The sequence below is a fragment of the Harpia harpyja genome, chromosome 21, assembly GCF_026419915.1.
Source record: "Harpia harpyja isolate bHarHar1 chromosome 21, bHarHar1 primary haplotype, whole genome shotgun sequence".
NCBI classification, from domain to species: domain Eukaryota; kingdom Metazoa; phylum Chordata; class Aves; order Accipitriformes; family Accipitridae; genus Harpia; species Harpia harpyja.
In genome coordinates this window covers 5,772,959-5,788,218 of record NC_068960.1, presented here as the reverse complement: position 1 = coordinate 5,788,218, position 15,260 = coordinate 5,772,959, and the positions used below count along the sequence as shown (strand labels likewise).

General features: G+C 49.9%; 1 protein-coding gene across 1 annotated transcript; it reads right to left on the bottom strand.

The window, feature by feature from the left end:
• Positions 1–2,016: 2,016 nt before the first annotated feature.
• On the bottom strand, positions 2,017–3,932 carry LOC128134868 (galanin receptor type 1-like). The gene has a single exon (XM_052773094.1). It carries the CDS (start codon positions 3,838–3,840, stop codon positions 2,512–2,514), a length of 1,329 nt encoding a protein of 442 aa, XP_052629054.1. The 5' UTR covers positions 3,841–3,932; the 3' UTR covers positions 2,017–2,511.
• Between the last annotated feature and the right edge of the window lie 11,328 nt (positions 3,933–15,260).

The following is a 15,260-nucleotide window of genomic DNA, read 5'->3' as shown; positions in this document are numbered from 1 at the left end:
GCAGGAAGGGATTTTTCATCAGAGGAGTGAAGACATGAATGAGTTGTTAGACTGAGGGGAATTCGCAGGCAAAGACTGATAACGGTGAGAGGCAGGGGGAGATTTCACTATAGAAACAGTGGAGAAGCGGTTGGCGCATGGGGGATAGGGAGAGAGTGACCGAGGGAGACACAGAGGATTTAAAGTGAGCAATTCAACTTTATTATAGGAAAACAGGAACACTGAATGAAACTGGAAAATACATTTAGAAGTGTAAAGAGGAGATGACCTTGCTTGGTGGAAGTGGCCCTTGACACAGTGTTATCTTGGTGGTTAGGAGTGCTGTGGGGCTGGAGAAAGGCATGGGCATCTGCATCAGGAGGGGAAGGCACGGGCATGTTCAGGAGAACACACAGTCCCTGGTATTTCTGCCTCCGTGGAGGGTACGGAGATTTTCAGGGCAGGACCCAGGCATCAGCTCATGAACTGAGAGAAAAAAGTCCTCCTCTGGGATACTTTAAAATGTGGATTTCTTGCACCTTTGATCGTGTCATTTGATCCTGGCCATTTTCAGAGCTGGGCCACCTCATGGGATGGAGCTGGTCTGGCATCTCCATGGTCCGTCCTTTGCGGTTTATTCAGGGCAGGGTTAAATACATTGGTCAGGGCAACGTAGGGAAGTTTCAGTATTGTGTCACATCTGGTCTGGGGGTGGAGGACATCTGTTTCCAGGACCTGGAGTCAGTGGGCATTCGGAGCAAGCTTGACAGGCTTTTCTCCACAGCTACGAAAAGATCAGGCAGTCGGTACACTCCTCTATCACCTGCAAAAATGCAGATGTTCTCATCTCCCAGCACACATAAAAGCGATTTCTCACCCAAACTAAATCTGGGTAGTTGTAATTTCTTTCTTGTGCACACAAAAAGAGGATACAAATCGCAGATGGCACTGTCTGTTAAGGAGACATCTTTTGTTTTCCAGGAAGATTATTGTTAACATAAAATGTTATTGAGCGATCATTACAAAGGTGGGAATACTGTTGGGTTGAATGGCTATTTTTCGTCTCTATTTTTTTGTAAGCAAAAGGCTCCCTAGAAGGCAGAAGGATATTATTTGAAACTTAGATTTCCCAGAACGTCATTCCCTTGTTCAGTAATAAAAAAAAAAAAGCCTCCAGTCATCAAAAGCCTGAGTTCCGTTAAATGCAAAATCCTCTCCCAGGAAGGTTGCTGCATTCATTCTGGGGCTCGCTAAGGGGAGAGCCCTGCTGTGCCGGGTGCTGGTACACAAGTAGCCGGGGCATGAGCTCTTCTGGCATCAGGAGACGGTATGCATCCCCTCACACTTAGCATTGGGCAGGCACAGGGAAGGGGCTGATCTCTAGTTTCATTCCAGCCTTTTGGGTCGTTGTATTTTTTTTGCTCCCACCTATTGCTTGGTCTGACGTGTTTTCACTTAGATCTTTGGGAGAAAGGTTTCCTTTCTTTATGAATACAGATCCAGTGCTCAGCACAGTAGAATTCTCAAGCTTTAGTGGGGCCTTTTGATGCTAACGTAATAAAAGTATACAATTTATTTATCAAAGCCTCCTTTAAAGGAGATGATGCAAGAAATAGGTTTTAACCTACTCCTGATCTTCAGGAAAAGCAAGCCCTTTGATTCTCTCCTTCCCAGACAAATAGCATTGCGTTAGTTGATTCTGATTTTATTAGCTATAAACCACTTGCTATTTTTATTTTCACATGCCATTGACTTTGTTTGGTACAGTCACAGCTGAACACGGGCTGGTTTTTCAAGTGCAAATCATGTTAAAAGATGCCCAGTTCTTTTCACTCCACCTGCAGGAACATAGCTGTAAGAAAGAGAGCTGATGCCCAAAGAATATTTTCCTATTGCATTTCCTAAACCACCTCCAAGGCCCCATTATCCCTTCAGAATTCCCCACTGTGGAGTGGTCATGGTTGCTTTAGTACTTCTGGCACTGTCTCTTCACATCGTCACATTGACGATCAGACAATGAAATCTCAAGTGGTAAAGTGTGTGAAATTCTCCACTACTATTACTTTTTATGATGCTGTTTCTAGCATTTCATCACTGCTTGCAACTACAACTGATGGATTTGGAGCAGAGAGTGCCTCTTACCGCTGCTCTTTATCAGCACAGGGTGAGCAGCAGCAAGCAGTCAAATTGTTGCTGTATCCACACGGCATCTCTGCATCCAGAGATGGACCTGCGGGGAGAGCTCACTCGTTGGGAAGTTGATCTATCTGATTATGTGACTGTTGACTGGGCAACAGACTACACATCTAGTTGTCCCCAGTAAAAATCATTTGTCTTAAAACTTGATCTGAGTTAAAATATGCCATCTCTTTCTCTCATTATTTGCTTCTTTCCCTGTCTCAGTATTTTTGAACTGGTGGTGGGAGTGATTAGAAGAAATTTTTTTTCCATCGTTAAAATATCTGGTTCAGAAAGACCTCTAAAGAGTCATTAAATGCAGATGAGGGTATGAGGTGCACTTCCTGAGTAGAATTACAAGGAAGTGTTTTCACTGGAGACAGTGTTCAGGGCTGGATGCTGGCAGGAGTTCAAGCGTCCACACTTGTTCTTATGGCCATGACCTCCCTGACATCTCCTGCCCATGGTGGGGGTGGCGGAGGGTCCTTTCCTTGCAGGCTCCATTGAACTCCGGTAAGAGAGCAGCTCTGGGACCGAGGAACGGGTTGTCCCTTCGGACAGAGAGAAGTTAAAGAGAGAGACCATTCTTTGGTGGTATTTGCTCTTCATTTCCTTGGCTGACCTGTAGAGGTTCCCAACAAAGCAATAGCATATAGGGTTGAGGCTGGAATTGGTGAGGCCAAGCCACTGGGCAAAAGGTCTGAGCTGCAGGATCCAAGGAGAAGGAGTGATATCCTGCAAAGATTTGGGGATGTTGAAATCAATCCAGATGTCCATCAGGTAGACGGGCAGCCAGGAGATTGCGAACAGCAGGACCAGGGCCACCACCATCTGCGCTACCTTCTTCCGGATCTTCAGCCTGGAGGCTGGCAGAGATCGGTTCAGGGCAGTGCTCTCCTTCAGCTGGCTGCTGCGGCTCCACAGCCGGCGCACCGTGAGAAAGCAGATGACCATGTTGAACAGGACCGGCAGGCAGTAGAGGGCACAGAAGAGCAGAAAGTTGTAGGCTTGCTTGAGCCTCTCCTGAGGCCAAATCTCCCTGCAGATGGAAAACACCAGAGGCAAGCCCTCCATCACCCCAATCTCATCCCGTTTGTTCATGAAGATGAGGGGCATGCATATCCCTGAGGACAACAACCAGACCACCAGGATGGTGCTGAGAATCCTCTTCTGGGTGAAGAAAGACCGGGCGTTGAGTGGATTGTGCACGCTGTAGTACCGGTTCACGCTGATGACGGTCAGGCTGAGGACGCTGGCGGAGACAGAAACAGCCTGGATGAAGGGCACCGCCCGGCAGAGGAAGTCCCCGTACACCCAGGCTTTGTAGATGAGGTTGCCCACGGTGATGGGCATGCAGACGCACACCACCATGAGGTCGCACACGGCCAGGTTGATGAGGAGGCTGCGGGTGGCACTCAGGCTGGACACGCGGCTCCGGCGCTTCCGGGTGAGCACCCTGATGGACATGATGTTGCCCACGAAGCCCACCACAAAGGACACCAGGTACATCGCCGTGAGGCTGATGGTGACGGGCTCCTTCACGAAGAGGAAGAGCATCTTCTCCAGCTCTTCCCAGCCCAGCTCCTGGCTCCCGTTCCAGAGCCCACCTTGGGTCTGGTTCTCCTCCTGCCAGAGCTGCAGAGGGCCGGGGGGGGGGCCGGTGGCGGGGGGAGAGGAATTCATGGCTGAAGCCCCCCCGGGAACCCCGGGCTAACGGGGCAGAGCCTGCCGCGCGTTCCTGAGCCCTCCTGGCAGCATGTTTAGCTGGGACCAGCCACGCCTGCAAAAAAGGGTGCAGAGAGAAGGGATGAGCGCGGGTTCCTGGCAATGTTTTTCCCTTCTCGGGGAAGGCGTCGGGTCAGAAATGGCTTCTCGGCAACTTAGTTGAGAGGCGGCCGGGAGCGCTGGGGAGGGCGGGCTGGGCAGCGCGGCTCCGCCGGCACCGCTCCGGGCAGGGGCGGCGGAACCGGCGGGGAGCTCCGTGCCCGGCGGCGGGGAGAGGACACCTCCGGGGCCCGGGGTGGGTGGGTGGGTGGCGGGGAAAGGGGCCACGGTCCCCCCTGCACCCCGGGAGAGCAGCCCCGGGGCCGCGTCCCGCCGCGACTCCCCTCCCTCCCGGGAAAGTTGCGTGCCCCACGGTCGCGCTGCCGGCCCCCGGTCGCCGGCTGCCCCCGGACCCCCCGGTTCGTCCCCCGGTCCCGCGGCGCGGTGCGGCGGCACTCACCGGGCAGAGGGAGGGCGGGCGGGCAGCACCGGGCCGGGCTTCTCCCGCGGACGGCTCCGCCGGCGGTTCTGCCGCGTACCGGTAGCGCAGGACCCGGCGGCACACGCGCGTACTCGCACCCACGGCACCCACGAAGCCGGCGCCCAGCCCGATCGCGGCTGCCACCCGCGCCCCGCACACACCGCGGCGCGCACACGCGTTCGCCCTCGCACGGCGCTGCACACGCACAGCCCTCCTGACAGACCTGTCCTGTGTGTGTGTGTCCCTACACACACACACACACACTCCCGCGTGGCTGCCCGCAGCCCCCCCCCAGCCCCCCCCCAACACACACGCACGTTTACAGACTCCCCGACCGGCACACGCACACTGTGCAGACTCCCCTTGCGAACACTTGGCTGCACGCACCTTTCTACACACGCGCACCCCCCCCCACGCACACGCACACCCCCCGCACCCTGCCCTGCCCTGCGGAGGAACCCCCCCTCCCCTCCGCCGGGAGTGCTGCCTGGGTCCGGTCCGGTCCGAGCCGAGCCGAGCCGAGCGGAGCCGAGCGGAGCCGAACCAGCCGGGCTCTCGGTGCCCGGCCACGCCGGCCGTGGTGCTGAATGGACAGCTCCGCGTGGGCCGGGCAGGGAGCGGGCAGGGAACAGGCAGGGCTGGGCAGGAGCGGGCAGGGACCGGGCAGGGACCGGGCAGGGACCGGGCAGGGATCGGGCACGGTCTGGGCAGGGACCAGGCAGGGCAGGAGCGGGCAGGGACCGGGCAGGGTCTGGGCAGGGTCTGGGCAGGGATCGGGCACGGTCTGGGCAGGGACCGGGCAGGGACCGGGCAGGGTCTGGGCAGGGATCGGGCACGGTCTGGGCAGGGACCAGGCAGGGCAGGAGCGGGCAGGGACCGGGCAGGGTCTGGGCAAGGACCAGGTAGGGCAGGACCGGGCAGGGACCGGGCAGGGACCGGGGCAGGAACCAGACAGGCAGGGACGTGCGTGCGCTTCGCCAGACTCTTTCTGATGTTCCCCTCCTTCTCCTCTCCTGGGGGTTCCCTGGGCTCAGCGACAGCAAGGCACGGAGGTACCCAGGCACTTCAGTGCTTACTGTAACATCAAATCCACCCTCCTTCTGTGCTCTCCAGCAGAGGCCAGTACACCAATGGTTAACAGCACAGCAGGTATTGGTGGGAATCCACTCGAGCAAGGAGCACCCCAGAAGGAAACCCAGCTTTTTGTCTTGTCTCTTAGACTGTAGGGATGGGAAGAATGGGTCATGGAAAAAAAGTCACTTGAAAAAGTTGAAGGTCTTGGTTGGGGAGCAAGGTGGGTTTGTAAAAGGAAGCTTTTGACTGGAGGTACTTAGATGATGCACAAAAAAAAAATGTTTGCCAAGAGGAACTGATACCTCTGCCTGAGGTGTTTATTTTTTTATTTTCTTTCTTTGCCTTCTCTGAGAGAGAGCAAGGTAACAAATATAGCCCAGGTGGAGGCTGTTTGTCACTGAATGGTGAATGCCCTTGTTTTCAGCAGGAAATTCTCCATCCATTTTAGTCTCTTTATGTGAAAGAAGAAAGTAAATATTTTTGGTCAGCCTTACGTGAAATGAAAGAAAGATCAACAGTGGAACCACATTTGGGGGTGGGGGGAATGTGATCAGCGTATAAAGCTCTTCTGCATTAGAATGCATTTGCTTTAAGCATGTGACTCCTTATTCCCTTATAGTTTTATGTATGTGTATTTATAGATCTTCAGAGACAAACAACTTCTACAAACTAATTATAGTGTGTTGCCCAGAGCACAAGGTACACATTATTCTATGCAGTGAAATGCACAGATACTCTCATGGATACCTAAAATCTGCTGCAATTTCACAGCTGCTCCACAAGCAAATAGATCTGTCGCAAACAGGCAACTACGCAGGCCAGGGTCGAAGCTAGCAATTGGAAATCTCCATGCACCCAAGCCCTTGCCAGCCACTGCCCAGCCTCCCTAAAGCAGACCTGCCATTACACACAGAAAACAACAGAATGGAGGTGTTTAAGTCAACAGTTTTAGTAGGGTATTAACAGAATACAAGAGAAGAGAGTGAAGAAATGTGCCAGGGATCTTTGAACGTATTTTGTCCAAGTAATTACCTTCCAAATGTTCAAGCTAATAAATACAGTTAACTTCCTTTTTTCTCCCCCATGCACTTTATTTGGAACCTGCACGATTTACTGCTAAGGAACCTTTAGGGCTTAAAATACTAGACTAGTCTACTAAGTTGATCAGTGGTTCGGTATAATTAGAATGAATCTGCTTTTGTATCCATTGACACAGCTCACAAATGCCAAGTCCTCTCTAACAACAAATGACAAATCTATACGCTGCGTACAGCCGATAGAGAGGACAGGGGTAATGATTATAACAAGTTCATTGATTCTAACAAGTTCAAAGTCACCAGATAACTCAAGATGGGGAATCTCCGACAAAAACAAATGGTGTACCCTTTGCACATTGGTTCTTCTCTTACAGAACAGCTTTGGAGTGGAAGCTAAATAAAGCCCACTGGAGACAGGAGCCATCCTTCACCAGCAAGGGTAATGGACTAGACTGTGACCGTACAGCAGCGTACATCAGAAATAACCCGCTGGTCTCACCGGAGTTACAGCTGTGAAGAACTGACCTGAAAGGAGGAGTGAGTCAGGCACTTTGGGGCTTTGCCAGAATCTCAGAAAAAATCACAACAGCTCCCAAACCTGCTATGGCTGCCCAAACCTGCTCTGCCCACTGCACATCAGAGTCCCAGGGCAGGATAAATTTAGCATAGCTGTCTCAGCACAACCTCCTGCTGCAGCACGAGCTGGGTGTCACACAGCCGCACTGATACTCTGCCTGTCCCGGGCCTAAGAACTGGTGTAAGTTCAGGAAACCCTGAGGCTTTTCCAGCTTATGCTGGTGACCAGGTGGACCTTGAGATTGTGAAGGTGGAACAATTCCTCCGGTTGTGCATCTACTTACAGCAGCTCATGTGCTCTCCCCACTTAAACTTTTCTCCCTGCTGAGTACGAGGGGGACAGAACTCAGACAGACTCCCTGCACTGCCTGGGGAACACCCCCCCGTGTGGTCCCAGCGGAGCTGCACCCTTGACCCCCTGTGTGGTGGCTGGCACCCAGCGAAAGGGCACTTTGCTTTCTTAGCTTTCTCCCAGTGCATATCCTGACATGCCTGATGTGTCTCAGCTGCCATGGTTTGACCTAAAGCCTGTTTTGCCCCCCCACCCCCCCACCGAGCTTGCCCAGCAGATAGGTGGGATGGGATCTGCTCACTTCACAGAGATGAAACAAAATTAGGGTTTGTCTCAGTCAAGCGGGGGCTGGATTGGTGCTACTGGGATGGACTGTCTGGGTGCTGCTTGTATAAGTTGAGCTGGGATCACATCCCAGCTCGACGTTAGGGGCAAAAACTGGCAGTGGTGAAATCGTTTCCCACTGGTTTTGCTGGGAGGTGCTGGTTGGACTGCTCTTGAAAAGCACTGGATAAAACCCGCCTTCTTTGCCACTTACCCCTTCTGCCCCTGGCGCTTTTTGACTGATGGCATGGAGACGGGAGGACCTTGGGGTAAGGGAGGCTTTCTGAGCCCTTGCATCTGCCCCTGTGCTGCGCACACTCCTTCCCCCTCCCGGGGACCCTGCTGCTGCTGCAACCCGAGAGGGTCTGCGTGACCATTTCTAATGCTTGATACAAACAGGAGTAATACTGAAACCTGTCTCTCTGGCCATCAGGAGAGAGTAACAGCATTGCCGTTTGCTAACTTGTATTGGACAAAAAAAAAGGTGTCCATCCTTCTCTGGGACATTTTCTTACAAATCTCTAAGCCATCAACAAAACTCCCCAAAACCTGGGTGCCATCGGTTTGGGGGACCTCTGAGCCAGCTTTGCCGCTCCCTCTGCTGGTGGCTGCTCCGTCCCCATGTCATCCTGCTCCAGCACTGCGGTTTAGGGGGGTACACAAGCTATTTCTGGCACTGCAGTCCAGGTCCTCGGCATAGCTCTGGCGTGGCATTTGCTGATGTCAGTGCATTGACGCGGCTGTGGATCCAGGAGGAGATAAGAGGCCAACGCTGCTCACAAAGACAATACACAGAAGATGCCAAGTGCACTTCAGATTCTTTGAAAATAAAATCACAAAACAAATCAAAAACATCTGGGAATTGATGTTTGTTGTTTGTAATTACTTTTACGAGAATGAAAACCTTTCTTCTCCCACTATTCTTCCCTCTCAATCAAAGAATGAAACATTTAAACTATTTCAAGTGTCCTTTGGAGGATTTTAAATGGAGAATGTGTGCATTTTTATGCCTGAGAATATTCACTGATGTCTGTTTTCATAAACAGATATGTGCCAAATTCCTTATCTTCCGTCCTTTTTATTGGAAGCCTCTTAGATTGAGTGCTCCGGAAATGTAGTGGCTGAAATAAAAAGATAATTTCGTACAGAAGAATTTGTCTGATATGATGTTCACTCGCTCAAGAACAATGAAACGCCATTTTGGCACTAGTGTGATTGAAAAATCTGTCTTTCAGATATCTTTGCTTTTGGTTTCTGCAGAAGTGCAGGCAAGCAGCAGGCTGGGGAATGCAGGGCTGAACGTGCTCCTGCAGGGCCCCTACTTAAAAACAGGACCACACCAAGTGAATTTGACCCTGTCTCATTAAAAAGAGAGTCACTAAATGGAGATTTGCTGCAGAACAAAGTGGTTTTTTTAAGGAGAAATCGGTGCTGTGGATCCCTAATTCATTGCACAAACTTACAGGCAAGATTTTGAAGTGATACTGAGCACTAAGTCAGGTCTTTGAGACGTTAAGAGAAGCCAGGACTTCACAGGGGCGGCAGCTGACATGCAAAGCAACTGTCTAACACTGCCTGCACCCAGCCCTTCTCTCCCCGGAGCTGTGACCCAGGGTAGATTGAACCAATGGTGGGATTTCCTCCGTGTCCATGTTTTGTGTGGTGGTCTCACCCTCTTGATCGATACAGGCACTGTGAACCTCGGGGAGGAATAACTAGAACCAGACTGAAAGCAAAGCCCAAATCAAGCAGATTTAGTAATTGAGGCAATCTGGTGTCTGACCAGATCTGTGGGGCTCCATTTCATCCTGTTACAACTCCAGCGGTCTAAGCAGTTTCCCACTGATACTACTGAGAGGGAGGCAGATAAAACAATATTAAGAGCCGGGGCTGCTAACAGTCAGTCCTCTATCCTACCTGAACGCTGCCAGATTTGCATAACAATATTGCTTCCCTGGTGCTCTATACCCAGGTGCAACAGGCTAATAAAGGGCTTTTTAGATGACAAAGCTTTCTCAGTTCCATCAGCTGATTGCCATCTGGGGGAAGTCTGTGACAAAGGCTTTAAATTTGCCACTGTTTGCCTCTTCCCAGCTGCAGAGGCTTGCAGAGGGGAGATGCAGAGAGGAAAGGCTCTGAGAAAAGCACTCTCAGGGCCCAGATCTGCTGGCATTAGGGAGGAGATAAAGATTTTAAAGACTACAATAGGAAGGAGTTTGTCTTCCTGAGCAAGATGATTTACTCTCAGCCTAGGTGATGCCTTGCGGGTAGCTGTCACAAAACAGATATGCCTGGGATCAGGTTGCAGTAAGAATTAGAACCTGAGCATGTTTGCAACAAGGTCTTGGTGATCGAGTGTTATGCGTTTTAAAATAAGCTTTCCTGTATTTTATGCTTCCAATCAGGAAATCCTTAGGATTTCTGCTTTGTGGATTCAAGAGGAGATCAGCTGGGAGACAGGGAGAGATGTGATCCTGGGTCTGAATGCTTTCCAGCAGCCTGCTGTAATGTTTTGACAGGATAAGAAAAACAATCTATGAGCCGTTATTTATTTTGGGCAGCCTTTTAGAAGGAATTTCCACAACTAGAGTCATAGAAAATCAGGCAGGCAAAGGCTGTGAGAGGTTGTTAAACTCTGTCAGAATCAGTTGTAAACTTTTTCTCTCTAGTAATAATGCCTCACCTCTCTTTGTGCAGTGACTCATCTGGAAAGACTTGGACAATTTACTGGAAGTACAGTCGCTGCCCTCTCATCACCAGTGACCACGTCTGTCTTTGTTTCCAGTGTGTGTTCACAGCACAGAGCAACTTCAAGAAATGAAAGCTGACAATAGCTGGAGTTTAGCACAAAGGCGGAGGTTGGAAGGTGAAATAAATAGCTGCATCTCAGTTTTACTCCCGATTTTTGAAACCAGCAAGCTTTTTGTGCAATAAATCATGCAGCAATTTCTAAGGCTTTCTTTGGACAGGTGGTGTATCAAGGAAGGGGAAGAAAATGAAGGGATGTTGGTGGCTCTTTGGTCGTTGTTTAGGGTGGAGCATGAACCAAGCTAGAAAAATGCTGATTAGTAGCTTGAGACCACAGCAATGATATCTGTGTACGGATGGATGGAAAACTCCTTGGGCTAATGAGCTGCTCAGCAGTGCTGGTCACTCATTTAAGACAAGGGGCTGGGTCATCTGTGTGACCTGGGCTGTGCTGCAAGCTGTAGAGCCTGTTAGCTCATGAAGGCTTGGGGCAACATCTGATAGATCATGAAAAGTCCCAGCCAAACCTACCCACAGGCTACATGGCCAGGCCACGAGCTGCAGGGTGAGAGCACCAGGCTGGAGGCAAAAGCACCTGGTTCCTTCCCTCCTTTTCTGCTCTGCTCCTTTCCTCCACATGCCTTGGTTTCCTCACCTGCACAAGGCTGTTATGATACTTCCTTCTCTTTATAGTTTACTTGGATCCCTATGGTTTTAAAGTGCTTTATAAGACCTAGACAGCCTTATGATGTGTGTTGGTGCAGAGGAACCATCCTGATCTCCATAGGCTGTTGCCTTGTGCTCTGGTAAAGTCAGAGATCTGGCTAGCTATGTTTGTATAGCTTGAAGGAATAACATGATAGATTGCATCTAGCTTTGGCAAAGGGGTCTCGAACAGATCGCAGAACTGAAGGGCCAGCAAATTTGGGCATCAGGCTAATTTGTCACCCTTTCCTTAGCCAGCAGTGATATAACACAGCTGCCAAATAAAGTGATACCATCGGCTTCCAATTCTTCAACCTCTAGAGCAGATCCTTTCTTTTAGAAAATAATCCCTCTCCAGCCTGCATTTAATGTCTGCAGCTGGGACCTGCCACCATGCATGCAAGGTCAGGGCTGGGAGGTGTACTTTCCTGTCTGAGCTGGCTCTGGATGAAGATGCTGTGAGTTAAAATGGCTTTATAAAGCTCTCTTTAAATGCAATAAAAGAAACATCCCTCTGCTTTCCAGCAGAGGCTCCTTTCTAGCTGCAATATGGGGCTGTCTGGTGCCTTAGAAATACCTGTTCCCAGCCAGAACTGAGAGTAACTCCTCCTTTCCTCTTGTTCTTGGGTTTTTTTCTCATACTTTTCAGAAAAAGGCTGAACATTTGCCCTTCCTGTTCCTCAGTTCTGCCAGCAAACACCTGTGACTCCTGAGCATTTAAGGAGTTTGACAGCCCTTGTTGTTGAATAAGCAGCCTCTTAGGTAAGGGCTCAGAGTTGTAAGGAAGAAAGTAATTGCTGAGGTCTGCACTTCAGGCAGCTATTTCCGTGGCAACGTGTTGGGAAAACAGAGGCCCTGGGGCATGTGGGAAATTAGAGATGCCATAGACATAGGTCCACAATCACTGAGCTGATCAACAACACAGTTGCATAGGATCAGTGGAGAGGCGAAGATCTCTGCTGCAGGCCAGCTGTTGTCCATCAGGAGATACTCATGGGGGCATTGAAATGGGAGGAGAAAGGGAATTGTTAGTTAAATGGTTAACAACTGCCTGTCTTCACCAGAGCTGCCCTCTAGCTATGAGTAAGTAGCTAAAGCTCCAGCATCAAAGTTTGGTGGGTGGGTTTGGGTTTTTTTGTAGAGGGATGGTTATGTAAAAAAAAAAAAAGGCATCAGGTCAGAAAGTGAGTATGAGGCAGATGCAACCTGCGTGAATTTCTTTTTTTGTACTTTCCTAGAAGTCTTTCCCACTGCATTGGCAACAAGTCCTTGCCCTTTTTCATGCTGCCTTTCCTATCTCAAGGCAGGACCCAGTGTCTGATATTCAGCTGTCCCTTACTAAGGCTGGCAGAGACAGCATCACTCAGTCCGATGTCTCCAGGCTGGTGCTCTGCTGATGAGACGTGACTGTCCCTGACGTGGGAGCCGTTTGCTCACCAGCCTGTGAGGAAATTGCCTGTGCTTGCTGCTGGGGTATGCGATGATTGCCAGCAGTGTCAGCGACACCAAGGAGCGCTCTCCGATCATGCATCGGCAGATGCTCCCCAGGAGATCTGCAGTGCTATGACACTGCCAGAGGGGACCTTGGCCCTGGGAGTCCTGGCTCGACTCAAGCACAAAGGATGACAAGCCTGATTTTCCCCTCGTTGATCTGGGGACAAGCCAGAGCATTTCACTGAGCTCTGCAGATCCAGCCCAAAGGAGGAGAATCAGAGGGAAAGGGAGAGCCCAGGTTGGAAGTCACCTCTTGGCTTTGCCTCCTGAGGGACTTCTCTCTCGGGTGTCCCTCCCCAGTTCATGTAAGCGTTAAGGGCAGCAGCTGCTGCTTTATAAGCAAATCCTGCTTAGGACAGTCTGGATCCCATCCCACAGTAATTGCGCTCTCTGGAAGCATTTCAGCCTGGTTCTTGTGCTGCACTTGGCCACAGCAAAAATATTGAGCTTGGCCTTTAGGTTGGGCAGTGAAATTCTTGTCCCTCCCAGAGCTGCATCCCCAGCTGCCTCTGCTCCTTCCCCTTCAAAAGGCCTCCAGCTCTTCAAAAAATACCCCTGGGCAGGAGCTCGTCTCCATCAGTTCCCTCCCTAGTTTTCAGACCTCAGGTCATGAATAGGAAGGCTGGTTAAAATTTAGAAGGATTGATTTGTTCCTTTTGATCACCTCAATATCAGCATGCAATGCCTCTGTGCAAGTCTGATGTGCCAACCCCCCTTCTGAGAGTTTAATTGACTGTCATAATTGTGGGACTTCATTTTCCCCTGGAGTTTCTCCTTAAGGGGCAGATGAGGATCACAGACTTGGAGGGCATCTCTCATTCCCTGTAAAACTGTGCAAAACAGCTATAAACAGCCAGCCCTGGCATTTTCCTCCCAGAGATGCTCTGTAGCTCCCCAGACCTCTTTTGCTCTGAAGACCCCTTCACCCTTGGGAGTGTTTTGCCTGGAGGAGGCAGCAGATAAAATCCTGAAGCCAGCAGCAGAGCTGTGGATGTGTCAGGAGAGATTGGGCTCTCTTGGTGCAGATGGTAATGGAGTGAGATCAGCCGCTGGCAGAAGCTGCAGGGAACATGTTCAGGAGTCAGGGCATAATCTCTGCCGCTGGCTGATTTTTTGTGGCATCTCTTTATTTATTTGTACTTGAAATATTTTTTGTCCTGTTTGTCTGCGGTCCTTTGTGCTTGCTTCTGGAGAACAATGAAATTGTGGTGTGTTTCTGCAGCAGTGGCTATAGATGGAGTTTGCAGCCATATAAGTACAAAGTATTACCCTTATAAATCATTTCATCACTTTTCCTCCATGAAAAATGAACTGCCTCTATCAACCCCCAAAAGAAACACAAATAAAAATAATTTCTTTCAAATGCAGCTCAGCATTATCAGACATACGACACAGAGATTCCAGTGGGCCTGATTTTGTCTGTGTTTGTGTGTATTTTACTGAAGGGATGGCCGTAAGAGTAAAGCTTGTTGAACGCCTGAGTTAAATCACGACAACCAGAATTTAAGCCAACCCTCTTGTCCCAGCGGTGACAGATTTATTCCAGGCCAGAGGAAATCTCACCATCCCCAACCTTCCTGACCTGCAATCAAGACCATGGCCATTTCCAAACCCTGTTTTCTGTTCTTTTTGGAAGGAGGAGGTACCACTTGGGACCATTTTGTGTTCCCATTGTGCTCTTTGCCACGAGAACAGGATGGTTTCCAGTTAGTGTTCTTTATAGTCTGGAAAAACATTATAAACTTTTTAGCACTCATGAATGTCAACTTTGTGGCATCATGTGTTGTGGTTGGCTACACAGTCACCTCTTCCTCATAAGTCCTTAAAACTATAAATAGAGGGAAGAGTTGGGAATGGCCAATCTGAGCACTGAGAAAAGGCTGGAGCAAAGCTGTGACCTTCAGAATTCTCACCCAAAGGCAAGGATGGTTCAGAGCTGACTTCTTACCAAGTGATTTCTCCTTGATGGAACAGACTGGCAAGGCAGGATTGTCTTTGCCTTTTGCATCAGGAATGTGGTCTGTCTTATGTCTGAGGAACAAAGCAGTGATTTGGGGGCAGCTGTAATTGCATTTTTGGAGTGAGTTCCTGTTCAGATTTAACACTGTGACATTATGCTTCTTATGGTGCGCATAATTAAAACAAAGCAAAAATAACATCTTTTAGCCTGCTGTGGCCCGGTCAAGGAGTTGGAGATATGTTGCGCTCCAAGGAAGAGGGTGGAAAAGAGAAGAGGGTGCAAGGGACAAGTGGACTGTTTTGAAAGGCAACTAAAAAGGAAGAGAAAAGAAAACAAGCAAGCAGAACGAAGAGAAAAGCTAGAGGCTATCTACAGGAATAATGGCACTTTGTTTGGTCCAAACTTATCATAATTTCTAGACCCTGATTTACTCAGATCCTTTTGTTTGGAGTCCAGCTGCATTTCTGGTGTATGGTGAAAGGACCACATGCTTTTATGTGTCTCTTTAAACTTTTACCCTTTTCTGACCCACTACATCACTCAGGGTCTGTCTAAGCCTGGAGTTCGCAGGACTCAGGCTGAGCAAACATCTCTCAGCTGGTGAAAGGAATCTCTGGAAATAGCTTGCAAGTTGAATCTTATGACCCT